General features: G+C 37.0%; 1 protein-coding gene across 1 annotated transcript in view; it reads right to left on the bottom strand.

Annotated features, from left to right (window-relative positions):
* The window catches only part of snu (ABC-type transporter snustorr), a 683,140-nt gene extending 674,588 nt beyond the window's left edge, over positions 1 to 8,552 (bottom strand). The window contains exon 1 of the mRNA XM_069841446.1: positions 8,179 to 8,552. Coding sequence (XP_069697547.1) covers positions 8,179 to 8,237 — 59 coding nt within the window. The 5' untranslated portion in view covers positions 8,238 to 8,552. The remainder of the gene's footprint in view (positions 1 to 8,178) is intronic.
* Positions 8,553 to 13,778: the final 5,226 nt, after the last annotated feature.

Genomic DNA, 13,778 nt, shown 5'->3' with positions numbered 1-13,778 from the left:
CAACAACTGTTTTTATTGTCATATTCGTATTCAAGAGGCTCAAATTATATAGAAAACATGTATCACATGCCCAGCGCAAAAAAAAAAAAAAAGAAAAAAAAAAGTTAAATTTTGTTACGAAGTGAAATTGTAACACGAATTACGAATACGACTGTTTCATTATAGTCTCTATATAAAGTCTTGAGCGGCCTCTACGACGGCCCTGGCTTTACTATTCACGAGTAGGAGGAAGTAGGAAATATATAACAAAAACATAATGACTCTGCAACATCATTTCTTAGCTCATTTTTTATTCTCATTGTGTTTAACTGTTGTTAACCTACCCACCTACTGTATGTATCTATCTTCCATCTGTCTCTCTCACTACGTGCTGTACCTGTCTGGTAAGGCCGGACACGTTCTTAAAGGACAGCGAGAACGAGACCATGAAGGAAAATAATAAAATTGGTGATATAATGATTGGGAGAAAAAGACACTAAGAAAGTCTGTCCAATTATCATCTGCTTTGTACTTCCAACACAAATTCCACTTGGGTTCAGCGATATTTTAGCTTCGTACTGTCATTTTTAAATCAAAATATTTATATTAAATGAGCTTTAGGGATAACAAATAGTTTTTACGTATTTAATTCGAATAAATGCTTATGAGACATTGCGTAGTGAAAACATAGCAGATAGAAATTGTACCATTTACTCTCTCTAGCCAATTTTGGCTTGTGCATCAACTCCGTCATTCCACAACAGCAGTCAGAGCATGTATAAGTAAGTCATTGGGATTGTTATGACCGGCTAGACATGGATGACTAACGTGATCAAATTTCACTTTCAACAGCAGCTATGTCAATACATACAAAGTTAAAACTCCTTCAAATGAAGATGTATTTTTGTACGAGAATCTATTGTGGAATAATAATAATAATAATAATAATAATAATAATAATAATAATAAGTGAAACGCGTCACGCCAGTCATAACACCAGCTACAGGAACGACACCTATTTCAAAACACTACAGGAAGTCATCGAAAGAATGTTCAGCACTTCCATAATTGAGGGCATTTTAGAGGATGTGGCCTTTTTGAGTAAAACGCTTTAGTGTGTTCTCTGATCTGTTATGCATATTATCACCAAGTTGTAGTTCAATACTGTGATCATAGAGATGAGGAGTACCCAAAATGTAAAGGCGTGCATAGATAACATTATTACGGTTTGAATTTTCAACATCAATTTCCTCATAACTTGCATTTGAGAGAAGTGCCTTTCTTGCACCCAACCCCTCAATTAAGCTCCAAAATAGTATACTCCTATTACTGGACACCTGCACAACGTAGTTAAAATAATCAGCAAAGAAGTTAGTTAAAAAGAAGACCTAAATCCTACATTCACATATATACTGTATCAGGCCCATTTATTGCAGTCTATAATTATTACTTACAAATGGCTTTTAAAGAACCCGGAAGTTCATTGCCACCCTCACATAAGCCCGCCATCGGTCCCTATCCTGTGCAAGATTAATCATTAATGTACATAGTGTAAATAATATAAATTGTAAATAGGTATAATATTATTGTTAAAGTGATCCATGTGTTGTTCCACTTAACTTTACGAAACAAGAGTCGCGTGAGCCGTCAGTCAAGTACTTCGCTTGCTAGATGCACGCGCACCATCCACAATACTGAAACTGCAGTAGTACTTAATCTTGTAGCGTCATGGGACAAAGTACGGTCCATAATAATGATGATTCCTTGTTAGCATTAACTGTAATCGTATTGAATTAAGCTGTAGAAATAGCGATTACAATAGTGTATGGTATTGTTTTGAATAAGCTTTTAGGGTGCTATTCATAAACATTTCGCTAGCCCGCGCTACGAGCGTGCTAAACTAGCCCCGGCTATCGACTTGTACGGGATTCATATCATATCATATCGCTAACACTGGTTTATGAATACGAAAAACGTTAGTTCGCTGATCATCCACCGGAAGCCCGCGCTAAGAATGTATATGAATACGACCCTTATTTACTCAGTTTTTTCAAAGTGGAGACTGCTACAAGACAAAGCTTACCATAAAATTGTATTTTTTAATAAATAAATGGTAGGTAAACAATTATAATTAAAAAAAAAAGAAAACAGTGAAGAAGAAAAAGAAATAACAGAATAATACAGTATAAATAATTGAAAACGGTTAAACAAATCGTCATTAATTAGAGAAGAAACAGCAAATCTTCATAGTATCTATTTGTTATGAGATGATCGCTGTCATCTATTCAGCACTAGTTGCAGTACCCAACTTAAGTGAGCAGATCGCCATAGGAAAGAGGTCAGTCTATTTAAGCGTAAAGATGGCTTCTTAGAATTTTTATGGATCCCTTCACTGCAGACAGAGATACTTCAATAACAAGAGTTTGTCCTAGACCAAACTGCTTGCAAAAAATGCGCGATTTTTTTTGTAATAATAATGATAATAGTGATAATAATAATAATAATAATAATAATAATGTTATCAAACGAAGTGTTATTTCATTAATTATACTTCGCTATCTCTAATATTCTGACAGTTATTTTTCAGTACCATCATTTTAAACATAATACAGACGAATATAGCCACCTATCCCGAAAGGCCTTTAGGGTGGCGGGATGTTAAGGCTCCCACCACACCTAATGAGACTATCGCCATTGCGTATCAGTAGGGATGTCAGCCGAACATGGTGGTGTCTTTAACCCCAAGGAATCACTCTGGTACTCATTTCTGTTAGAGAGTGAGTGAAGTCCAATGGCTGTAGAGCGGTCTGAAGAATTGGATCCACGGGAAAAATCCATGTTACCATCGGAAATCGAACCCCTGACATTCCGCTTTGGAGCGTTACACCGTGACCGCGACGCTACCCCGTGCCCCAATACATACTGTAAGAACTTATATCAACTCAATTTTTTATTCTACATGTACATCAATGTAATGATCTTGTGAATACAGATTAAAGGATGTGATCTAGGTTCAAAGCTACCTATCTCACTGTGTATTATTATCGTGTCGTATAGTCCGGATCAGCTTACTTCAAACCCTAAGGGTGAAACCTAACCATTTTCCCCTATTATTACATATGCTAGTGGATTGTGGGATTGTGGTGATTTTCTAGTTTGCAGGTTGAATTTTCTTTTGCCAACTTCGTTTCCAATTTCGATACTAATAAATAGTCTACTACAAATGGTAGTGATTTTGTAACTGGTATGTTGGCAGCTGAGACAAATATCGACAATATTTCTCGCTACTGGAGTTCCATGAAATTAAAATTGTACTATATTTCTGAGCCGGTAACTGGAAGCTAGTGAAATTTGAAGAAGGTAAAAATGGTAAAGGTATCCCCGTAACATGCCATGAAGGCACTTGGGGGGCATGGAGGTAGAGCCCCATGCTTTCCATGACCTCGGCACTAGAATGAGGTGGTATGGTCGGCACCACGCTCTGACCGCCTTTTACCCCCGGGAAAGACCCGGTACTCAGTTTTATAGGAGGCTGAGTGAACCGTTCTGAAAGTTTGGCAACGAGAAAAAATCCTGTCACCACCTGGGATCGATCCCCGGACCTTCCAGTCCGTAGCCAGCTGCTCTATCAACTGAGCTACCCGGCCGCCAGTGAAATTTGAACATACTAATAATTAATTAATATCAGTAGGCTATTAATATTAATACATATTAGTTATTTTATGTGTTGCGTTATGGTTATAATTCAAGACTATAGTCAGGTAAGTTTTCGAAGTTAGTACTAATAATTTCATGTGGTCAAACAAAATACATTTTTAGGTTAGGTTTCCTGAGCCAATTGTTTAGTCAAACCAATGAATTTCGTATTTGCCAGACAAAATACTTGACATGTTGATCCCTTTCTCGTATAGTTTGCCTATGAAAATATGTTACAAAATATTGAATTGTTTAGAATAACCTTCCAACATAAAGTACGGTAAGTACATAAGTAATTTAGTACGTAGGATCGTGTGATATCTGGTAACAGTTGGCAACACTGACAAGACGGCAATATTTGCTGTTTAGGAACTGTTCTTATGTGACCCTCACTATACTCAGGGCTATCCTTCTATAGCCCTGCACTATACTGGTGGTTTAGCGGCTACAATGTGGGCTGTTGGATCCGAGGTCCGCTGGATCAAACCGCAGAAGAAAGGGATTTTAAAAGGCAATAAATCCTAAGCATAACTTCTTTCAGGAGGGAATTCAGCTGCCAATCCCGTGTCCTAGATCTATGGAACGTAAAGGAATCCCGTCTCACGCAAAACTTGTCGGCCTTTTCTCCCCTGCATTGAATTTCGACGCTAAGTAATCTCTGCATTTAAAAGTTTCGTTAAATAGGCTAAAACACTAATTACTTCTACAGGGACATCATTTTAGTTTTACTTAAATTTTTATGGTTCCTGAGTTTTTTAATGTACTTCACTTCCACCCTTTCTGCTAGTAAACTTCCAACTGTTCTCCTCACAGAACCAAGTGTATACAGTCAAAGTCGCCTTAAAGTCGTAGTAAACACAAACAGTATTGAGTTAGTCAGCATAGTACGTTCCAGAAATATGTTCGCGTTTTCCATTGACGAAAGAGCTTTCAATATTGAATCATATTTTCGCACAGGTACTGTCGTCCGTTTGCCTACGTCGCATCCCGATTTCCCTCACCCGCAACTGTTTAAAATAACTTGAATAAAAGTAATTAACTGTCACGTGATTTCCCCCCTTTCTACGATCCTGCGACATAACCACTTGGACGGACAGTAAATAGCATGTCTGAGTAATGTTATCTGTGCGGGTCGGACAGAGGTGAAGATTGAATTTACAGTACGTAAGGTATTCTTTTATATAGAATTATTTCAACATGAGTTACTAGTACGAAGGACGAAACTGGTAATTGGAATTAGATGCAATAGTCTATAGTGCGATAATATGCACAAAAGAACTGAAGCCTGTATCTAATTGAACGGCCACCATTTACAAAAATGTGTTTAAATATCCATATTATGATTATTTTCCAATTTAACTTCATTCTCTATATTGTACGCTAATATGCTATAGACAGTATAATATACACTGCATAATGAATACGTTCGCATGGATAACTCAGTTCGTGAGTAAAAACACGTATTGTTAAAACTGTACTGTATTTTGATTAAACAAAAACCTAATGAAGATTATCAAACTCAAAATTGCGATATCTCCTAGTTTACGTAAATGGATGAACTACTTTTCTTCCCTCCTATACTTAGTAAAGTGATTTGTTTGTATTTTACGCCAGAATCATCGAACTTCAATCGTGGAAGGGGGTAGCAAACGGTGTTTCCGGCTCTGAACCATTAATCCAAAGGTATAGCCAGGTTAATATTAAAAATGTTAGTAAAAATAAAATGATGTCCCTGTATTATTATGACCATCATCATCTGAAGCTGCCGGTGTAAGTCAGGCTGTAGCGCGTTAGCTTCCTTATATAGCAATGCGCTCGGGCGTGGGTTCGATTCCCGCTTGGGCTGATTATCCGGTTGATTTTCTTCCGAAGTTCTCCCCAACGGTAAAGCTAATGTAAGGTAATCCCTGACGAATCCTCGGCCTCATTTCACCAAATATCATATCACTATCAGCAATTCATCGACGCTAAATAGCCTAGTGGCCCTATTTAAAGCGGCGTCGTTAAATAACAGAATGAAAAATCATATGGATTCTGAAACAGACTTCACTGCACGGATCGCAGATGAGCAAGTGACCTCATCTAGATTTTGGCATAACAAGTGTTCACATATTTATTACCAATATACTCGTATTATTGCTAACTTCTTTTATCTTTACATCTATTAAAACCTGCTTTCTTTAAATTTGTTGTTGTGACAATCATCATTCTGACTTTAGACACTATCGAGGGAGATTTCAGTACTAATTATTATTATTATTATTATTATTATTATTATTATTATTATTATTTAGTCAACTCTACGAAGACAGCTCTGAACCTCGCAAGTGATACCAAGAAGACACCACTTATGAGGCCACTACGCCAGGAGATAATGGCTAGGTTGGCTAGTTCCTTTCCCCTTCCATTGCATACATCGCGGCTAGCTACATATTACACTAGGCAAACTACAGATTCATACAAACAATTGTTCTTTCTCTGACACATATTGTCAAGTGAGTTGTACTGCCTGATAATAGATGTAGGCCTACATATCAGCCAGAACCTCAGTCAGAGGGATTATTATTATTATTATTATTATTATTATTATTATTATTATTATTATTATTGAAATCTACCAGTCTTGACACATTAAATATATAGTGACGGCAGCAATCACTTATCTTCAGCCATAACCAGGGATGTAGTGGAGGTGGAGCGGAGCGGAGCGCCGCTCCGGCACTGATTTGGAATTTTAAAATCTCTATTTTGATATCACAATACTTTCCCAGCTAACGATATCTTAGTTAAAGTCAGAATATTTAATGATTATATTTTCTGTGCTTCCTTTAGAAAATCGGAACAAGTTCGGAAGTAGAGGGTCGTGAGACCGCTAGGAGCGTAGACGGGGTGTGTGGTGAGAAATGGGGGAAGAATCAGTGACAGGACAACCACCAAACTAAACTTTAGTGCGCCTGCGCGAAATGATCACATTCCTAATTCACTTTCGTTTCGTTTCGTATCGTATTTCGTTAGTTTTCGCGTCTGTACGATACAGGAGATTGTCTATGGTGTTACTTACCGAAATGTGTTGTGTTTATTTCCCAGTTATTTTACGAAGTGAATTTTAAACAATTAATTTACTGCCTATAATGTGACTAAAGACTGCTTGAAACTTTTGTTTTTTTCTATTGCTCTTCAGTAAATATGGTACAAAATAAACATAGACAAAAAAAATACTTCTTTCTTTTCTCGTGTCATTGCTGTTACTAGTGGAGTTACAAGTGCTTCCTCTCCTGATATTGTTGATATCTCAAACCTGTCGCTTCTACTTGATGAACCTAGTAATTCAACCAGAGATAGTCTACTGTTATAGAAAATACAGTTCCAGTATGACTGCGAAGAATATTCAACGTCATAATGTTCAAAATAGCGAAAGCCAAACAGTCGGGGCCTGCAAAGTGAGTGGCCGAATGTATGGAATGAAGAAAATATGACGTGGTCAAGAAAGAAAAGAAGTTTATCCGTTGATTGAATGTAAGCAATGTAAGCTAGGCTGTAAAGTGTGTCATGAAGTGACTACATCAGGTGCATTAAAAAAAAAAAAAAAGAGTGTATTTCTGTATCTAATGAATGGCGCTCATATTCAGTAAATTACTACGGATCGAAGAGATCAGATCAGCTTAAGTCACTACGGAAAAAATCACTGAACACAAGAAATACCGTGCCCATAATATAGCACAAAAAATTATTCGTATATCTGAAAAGCAATCAATTGAAAATGTTGGCGAATAAACGAGTGCAGCCCACCGTGAAGCAACAAAAGCGAAACTTAGATCAGCTTATTACATTGCGCAGAATGATCACCCTTACAGTAACCATTTCGGTTTACTTGAGCTTCAGAAGCTATATGGAGTAGATATTGATTGGTGTTACCTTGCATTCTCCTTAGAGTCTTACTTTATAGCATTTCTTTCTTTGTCTTATTTTTGTTTTGCATCCAAACCTTCCCCTTCCCCAAAAATTAAAAAAAAAACATAAAGAGCTCCGGCACTGTAAAGTTTGGGACTACTACAACCCTGGCCATAACTCTATTAATATTAGAGGAGAAAAATTCGCTCCGGCGCCGGTGATCAAACTCGAGTCCTTCGGCGTAGCTCAAGGGTGAGCGTGTTTGGTACGTAGAACCAAGGACCCGGGTTCGATCCCCGGTGCCGGAGCGAATTTTTCTCCTCTAATATTAATTGTTACCATAACAGATATATTCTGTAGGACCAATAAAATAATAATCTTTAGTAAAAATAACCTATTGTTTCTTATAAAGGATTTTTACATCTATTAACTTCAGTGGACAGGACACTGGATTAGGCCTACTATAGCTCGTTTACAAACACACCATAAAATTTAGTGATACACATTTGTGAACTCTTATCAATTAGAACACGGGCGTTAAGGTATTCTGATTTTCGATATACGTATTTGCTGTCGGCTACGTATTGGTTTCCCCGGGGGTCGAGTACTCACGTGATACTCGCGCTCCAGCTGAACATCGCTCGCTGCCTCTCCGTCATGGACGTCGTCATCTCAATTAGGTATTCCAAGATCACTGAAGCATTAGACAGGTCACCACAACGTCTAACTTCCACGAACACTTGTTTATCTTTTTCACAACAGTCGCAAAAAGTAAAGCACACTTCACAATTCACAACCCCTGACCTCTGATACGACAGAAAGTTTTTTTTCTCGTAACAAACAAATGAAAAACAAACTTGCGATGCTAGGAGACCGGTAAGAGTGAGTGTGACCCTGTATCGGCAGCGAAGGTTTGGAAGGAGGTGAAGGTAGAGGAGAAGAAGCTACAAGAAATGAAAGTGGCTCTGCGTGGTTGGTCGCTGGCTCGCTCGCGGCGCTGTACTACCCATTGTGTGAATACTGGCCTTGGTGCTGCTGACTTATTGCCTGCGAGGAACCGTGGAATTTTCAATAAAGCTAGTTGTTAGTAGGTTTGTATTCAGGAACGTCCTTGCTGCGTAGAGGTACAGTATCTGTTCTGCACGCTAATGAACCTCGACTTGTTTACACATTATGTAGGTGTTATTCCGGGATAGTACAGTCACTCAAAGGATGAAATCTGTTCCTGTTACAATTGAAAGTCAAGTTCATAATCCTATGGCGCTAGGCTATGACCTAAATTTCAATACTTTAGTCCAGCGTTTCTAAAACTATGGTCCGCGGAAGTCTGCCCTTGTGGTCCTTCAAAAAAGACAGAAGAAAAAATATAATTCAAACAAATTGCGCATCACACTATAGCTCATCTGGCGCCTGTAACCCAGCCTGGGACCACCCGAATTCATAACAGAGGACCAAAGTACCGAATCTTTTCATGTATTTATGACTTTCTTAATAGTTTTGCCGACACCCAGTCTGCACATTGAAATGGTCACGTACCGTACTATATGTCGTACACCAATAATACAGAGACATCATTTTATTTTTACTAACATTTCTAATATTAACCTGGCTATACCTTTGGGTCAACGATTAAGAACAGGAAACACCGTTTGCTACTTCCTTCCACGACTGGAGTTCGATGATACTGGCGTAATAAACAAACAAATCACTTTACTATGTATAGGAGGGAAGAAAAGTAGTTCATCCATTTACGTTAACTAGGAAATATCGCGATTTTGAGTTTGATCATTTTCATTAGTTATATATTATTTCAATGTACCGAAGTACATATGATATTTCCATGCAGATATTCTGCGTCATCATACGATGAAAGAGTAATGGAACGGAGAAAAATTCTCTCCGGCGCCGGGACTTGAACACGGGTTTTCAGCTCTACGTGCTGATGCTTTATCCACTAAGCCACACCGGATACAACCCCGGCGTCGAACAGAATTGTCTCTGATTGAGTTCCAACTCTTGGGTCCCCTCTAGTGGCCGCCCTCTGCACTACGTCATAGATGTCTATGAACATAGGACCGAAGTCCACACATGTGCTGAGGTGCACTCGTTATGAGTGACTAGTTGGCCGGGATCCGACGGAATAAGCGCCGTAGAGCTGAAAACCCGGGTTCAAGTCCCGGCGCCGGAGAGAATTTTTCTCCGTTCCATTACTCTTTCATCGTATGATGACGCAGAATATCTGCATGGAAATATCATATGTACTTCGGTACATTGAAATAATATATGATATGCGTAAATCACGAAGTGATTTAAGATGGCGCTTATTCCGTCGGATCCCGGCCAACTAGTCACTCATAACGAGTGCACCTCAGCACATGTGTGGACTTCGGTCCTATGTTCATAGACATCTACGACGTAGTGTAGAGGGCGGCCACTAGAGGGAACCCAAGAGTTGGAACTCAATCAGAGACAATTCTGTTCGACGCCGGGGTTGTATCCGGTGTGGCTTAGTGGATAAAGCATCAGCACGTAGAGCTGAAAACCCGGGTTCAAGTCCCGGCGCCGGAGAGAATTTTTCTCCGTTCCATTACGCTTTCATCATATAATTTTCATTAGGAGTTTGTTTAATCAAAATACAGTACAGTATTAACAATGTGTGTTTTTACTCACGAACTGAGCTTTCCATGCGGACGTAGTCATTATGCAGTGTATATTATACTGTCTACATCACATTAGCGTACACTATAGAGAATGAAGTTAAATTGAAAAATAATCATAATATGGATATTTAAACACATTTTGGAAAATGATGGCCGTTCATTTCGATACAGGCTTCAGTTCTAATGTGCATATTATCGCACTATAGACTATTGTACGTAATTCCAATTACCAGGTTCGTACTTCGTATCAGTAACTCATGTTGAAATAATTCTGTACCTACTCTATAAAAGAGACATCATGTACTGTAAATTCAATCTTCACTTCTGCCCGATCCGAAAAGATAAAATTACTCAGACATGCTATCTACTGTCCATCTAAGTGGTTACGTCGCAGCGTCTTAGAAAGGGAGGAAATCACGTGACAGTTAATTACTTAACGAGGCCCTTTTATTTAAGTTATTTTAAATAATTGTATGGGTATAATATTAAGCAGACGTCCAATTCCTAACAGAAATTAATGTTCTCAGAAAAGAGCTAAGACAGCCCAGCCACTAGCATTTACAGAGAGGCGAATAGAAGCAGGCGCGGGAAATCGGGATGCGACGTAGGCAAATGGAAAATGATACAATATTGAAAGCTCTTTCGTCACTGGAAAACGCGAACATATTTTTGGAACGTACTGTTTACTACGACCGTAAGGCTACTATGATTGTATATGCGGTCTTGTATCTGTGTGGAGGACGGTTGAACTTCATTAGTAGAAGGGGTGGGAGTGAAATACATTCAAAAACTCAGCTACAATAAAAATTGAAGTAAAAATAAAATGATATCCGTGTACAACTCTGAAGTCACAATTTTAAACTTATTTTCGAAGTAAATATGACGAATTTTCATGGGTTCCTGATCACTTTCATTGCGATATTGAAAATAAACTTTCATTGAGTGAAAGAGAACAGTTAATTGAACTCCGAATGAGACCGGACTTAAAATGAAATTCCAAGCGGAAGGTATGGTTAATTTCTGGACCTCATCACAAGTGAAAAGAGAATACAGTGAACTGTACAATGGTGCTTTAGAGATTATAATTTAGTTTGCTTCTACGTATCTGTGTGAGAAAGAGTTTTCATCACTAACTCTAATAAAAACAAATCGACTCGAGTATGTGACGATCTCCGACTTAAGCGTACCAACATACATCCATACAAAGAACAACTGTGCAAGAATCGGAAGGCTCATCCATCTCATTAATGCGAGTACCAATATTTATTTATTTTTTTAGTTAATTAGTTAAAGATTATCCAAACTCTAATACCTTAAATTATAAAGAAAACAAAATGAATTTTCTTCTATTAACATTAACTTAATTAGTTAATACTAATATAAAATTAATTGAATTAAATTAATTTTAATTAATTAATTATTTTTTAAAAATATAAGTATATGGTATTAAAATATGCTACAAAAATTATAAATTTGCTTTCGAAGGGAACAAGAGTAAGGTGGTCCGCAGAACTGCTCTTAAAAAGTGGTCCGCACTTCAAAAAAGTTTGAGAAACGCTGACTTTAGTCTAACGCCCAACTTGAATTGAAGTTTAAGAGACAAGCTGTTACATTAGATTAAGGGTCCATAATGTTTCCACGATACACAGCAGTGATATTATTTTTATAATAAAAGTTTGATAGTTCCGCGCCTGGGGCTCAGACGCTAGGAAGCTGGTCATCCATTTGCAGAGGGTAGTCCCGTTCCCTCTATCATTCATCAGCATTCTACTAATCACCTCATTTCATTTATCTGTTCTCCTGTTGCTGAGTGATCAGACTTCCAGCCTATCACGCAGGCGGTCTAGATTCGAGATCCGGTCAGGCCTGGAATTTTTTACCATAGTGACACCAGCGAATAGGGATTACCTAAGAATGGACACTGAGCGAATTTTCCTGTTTTGTTTCTCTGTGCGCCGGCGTTTAGTTCCACTTTCGAGCGCTAGAGGTTAGTGTAATCGAGCACACGCTAAGATAATAATGATGAATGTAAGAGTTGAGACACAGGATCCAAACATTGCCTGCCTTATTGCATAACCCACTAACGCTTTGCTTCAAATAAATTCAAATTAACAGCTTTTCCTTATTTCTCAGTGATAAACTAGTTGTAATAATAATTTTTAATGATCTTATGTACCATAATCTAAAAATAAAAAAAAGGATTATAAATGCTGAATCTCTTCATCATTTAAATACATGTCTACAAAATGAATCTTGGGAAAATGTATATAGTACCGATACCATTGATATTAATACTAAATTTAATGCATTTTTCACTACATTTACGAATTATTTCAATGAATGTTTTCCAGTCAAGGTGGTGAAAAAATGTAAAAGTAAAAACATGTGGATAACTCAAGGAATTAAAATATCATGTGCTAGAAAAAGGAATCTATATTTAATGAGTAGGAATAGTGATGATCCTCATGTTCTTAATTACTACAAGAATTACTGTAAAACTTTGACAAAAGTTATAAAAGATGCAAAGAAAATGTATCTGAATGAAAAAATACAAAATTCAGATAATAAGATTAAAACTATTTGGGATATTATTAAAAATGAAACTAATCGATATTCAAAGAGTGAAAATATTACTTGCATTAAAATCAATGATAGTAAAATAGATAACCCAAAATCAATTGCAAATCATTTTAATGACTTCTATATAAATATTATTCAGAACTTAAACATTCAAGATTGTCCAGAAGATGCTGCACTTGGTTACCTAACTGATGCATTTAACACTGAGTTTTTAGGTCTCAAATTTATTCCCACTACCGCAGCAGAAATCATGCATGTGATAAAACAACTAAAAACAAAATATTCCTCTGGATATGATGAAATTCCAAGTAAAGTTCTGAAAGCTTGTTCTGAAATATTATCCCATCCGTTAAGCTATCTATGCAATTTGTCAATGCAATGTGGTATTTTTCCAGAAAGACTCAAATATTCAATAGTAAAACCAATATACAAAAAGGGAGATAAATGTACTATTGCTAATTACAGACCCATATCATTATTAACAACATTTTCAAAAGTGTTTGAGAAAGTTATGTATAATAGATTATATCATTACCTGGAGTCCAACAATATATTAGTTTTAGAACAGTTTGGATTTAGAAAACAAAAATCGACAGAGAATGCTGCTTTTAGTTTGGTGGATGAAATACTAAATTCATTAAATTCGAAACTACATGTAGGTGGGATTTTTTGTGACTTGGCTAAAGCATTTGATTGTGTAGACCATAGTATATTAGTAAAAAAATTGAAGTTTTATGGTATTAAAGATGAGATGTTGGGTTGGTTTACATCGTACTTATCAAATAGAAAACAAAAAGTAGAAATAAATGTACCAAATAGTCATAAAGTTGCTTATTCAGAATTTAGAAATATTAAACATGGTGTTCCGCAGGGGTCAATTTTAGGTCCATTGTTGTTTCTAGTTTATATTAATGATTTAGCCTTGACCATAAACAATTTATCTAAAGTAATTTTATTTGCAGATGATACAAG

The sequence above is a fragment of the Periplaneta americana genome, chromosome 12 (assembly GCF_040183065.1).
Source record: "Periplaneta americana isolate PAMFEO1 chromosome 12, P.americana_PAMFEO1_priV1, whole genome shotgun sequence".
Taxonomy (NCBI): domain Eukaryota; kingdom Metazoa; phylum Arthropoda; class Insecta; order Blattodea; family Blattidae; genus Periplaneta; species Periplaneta americana.
This window is presented reverse-complemented; position numbering and strand designations above follow the sequence as displayed.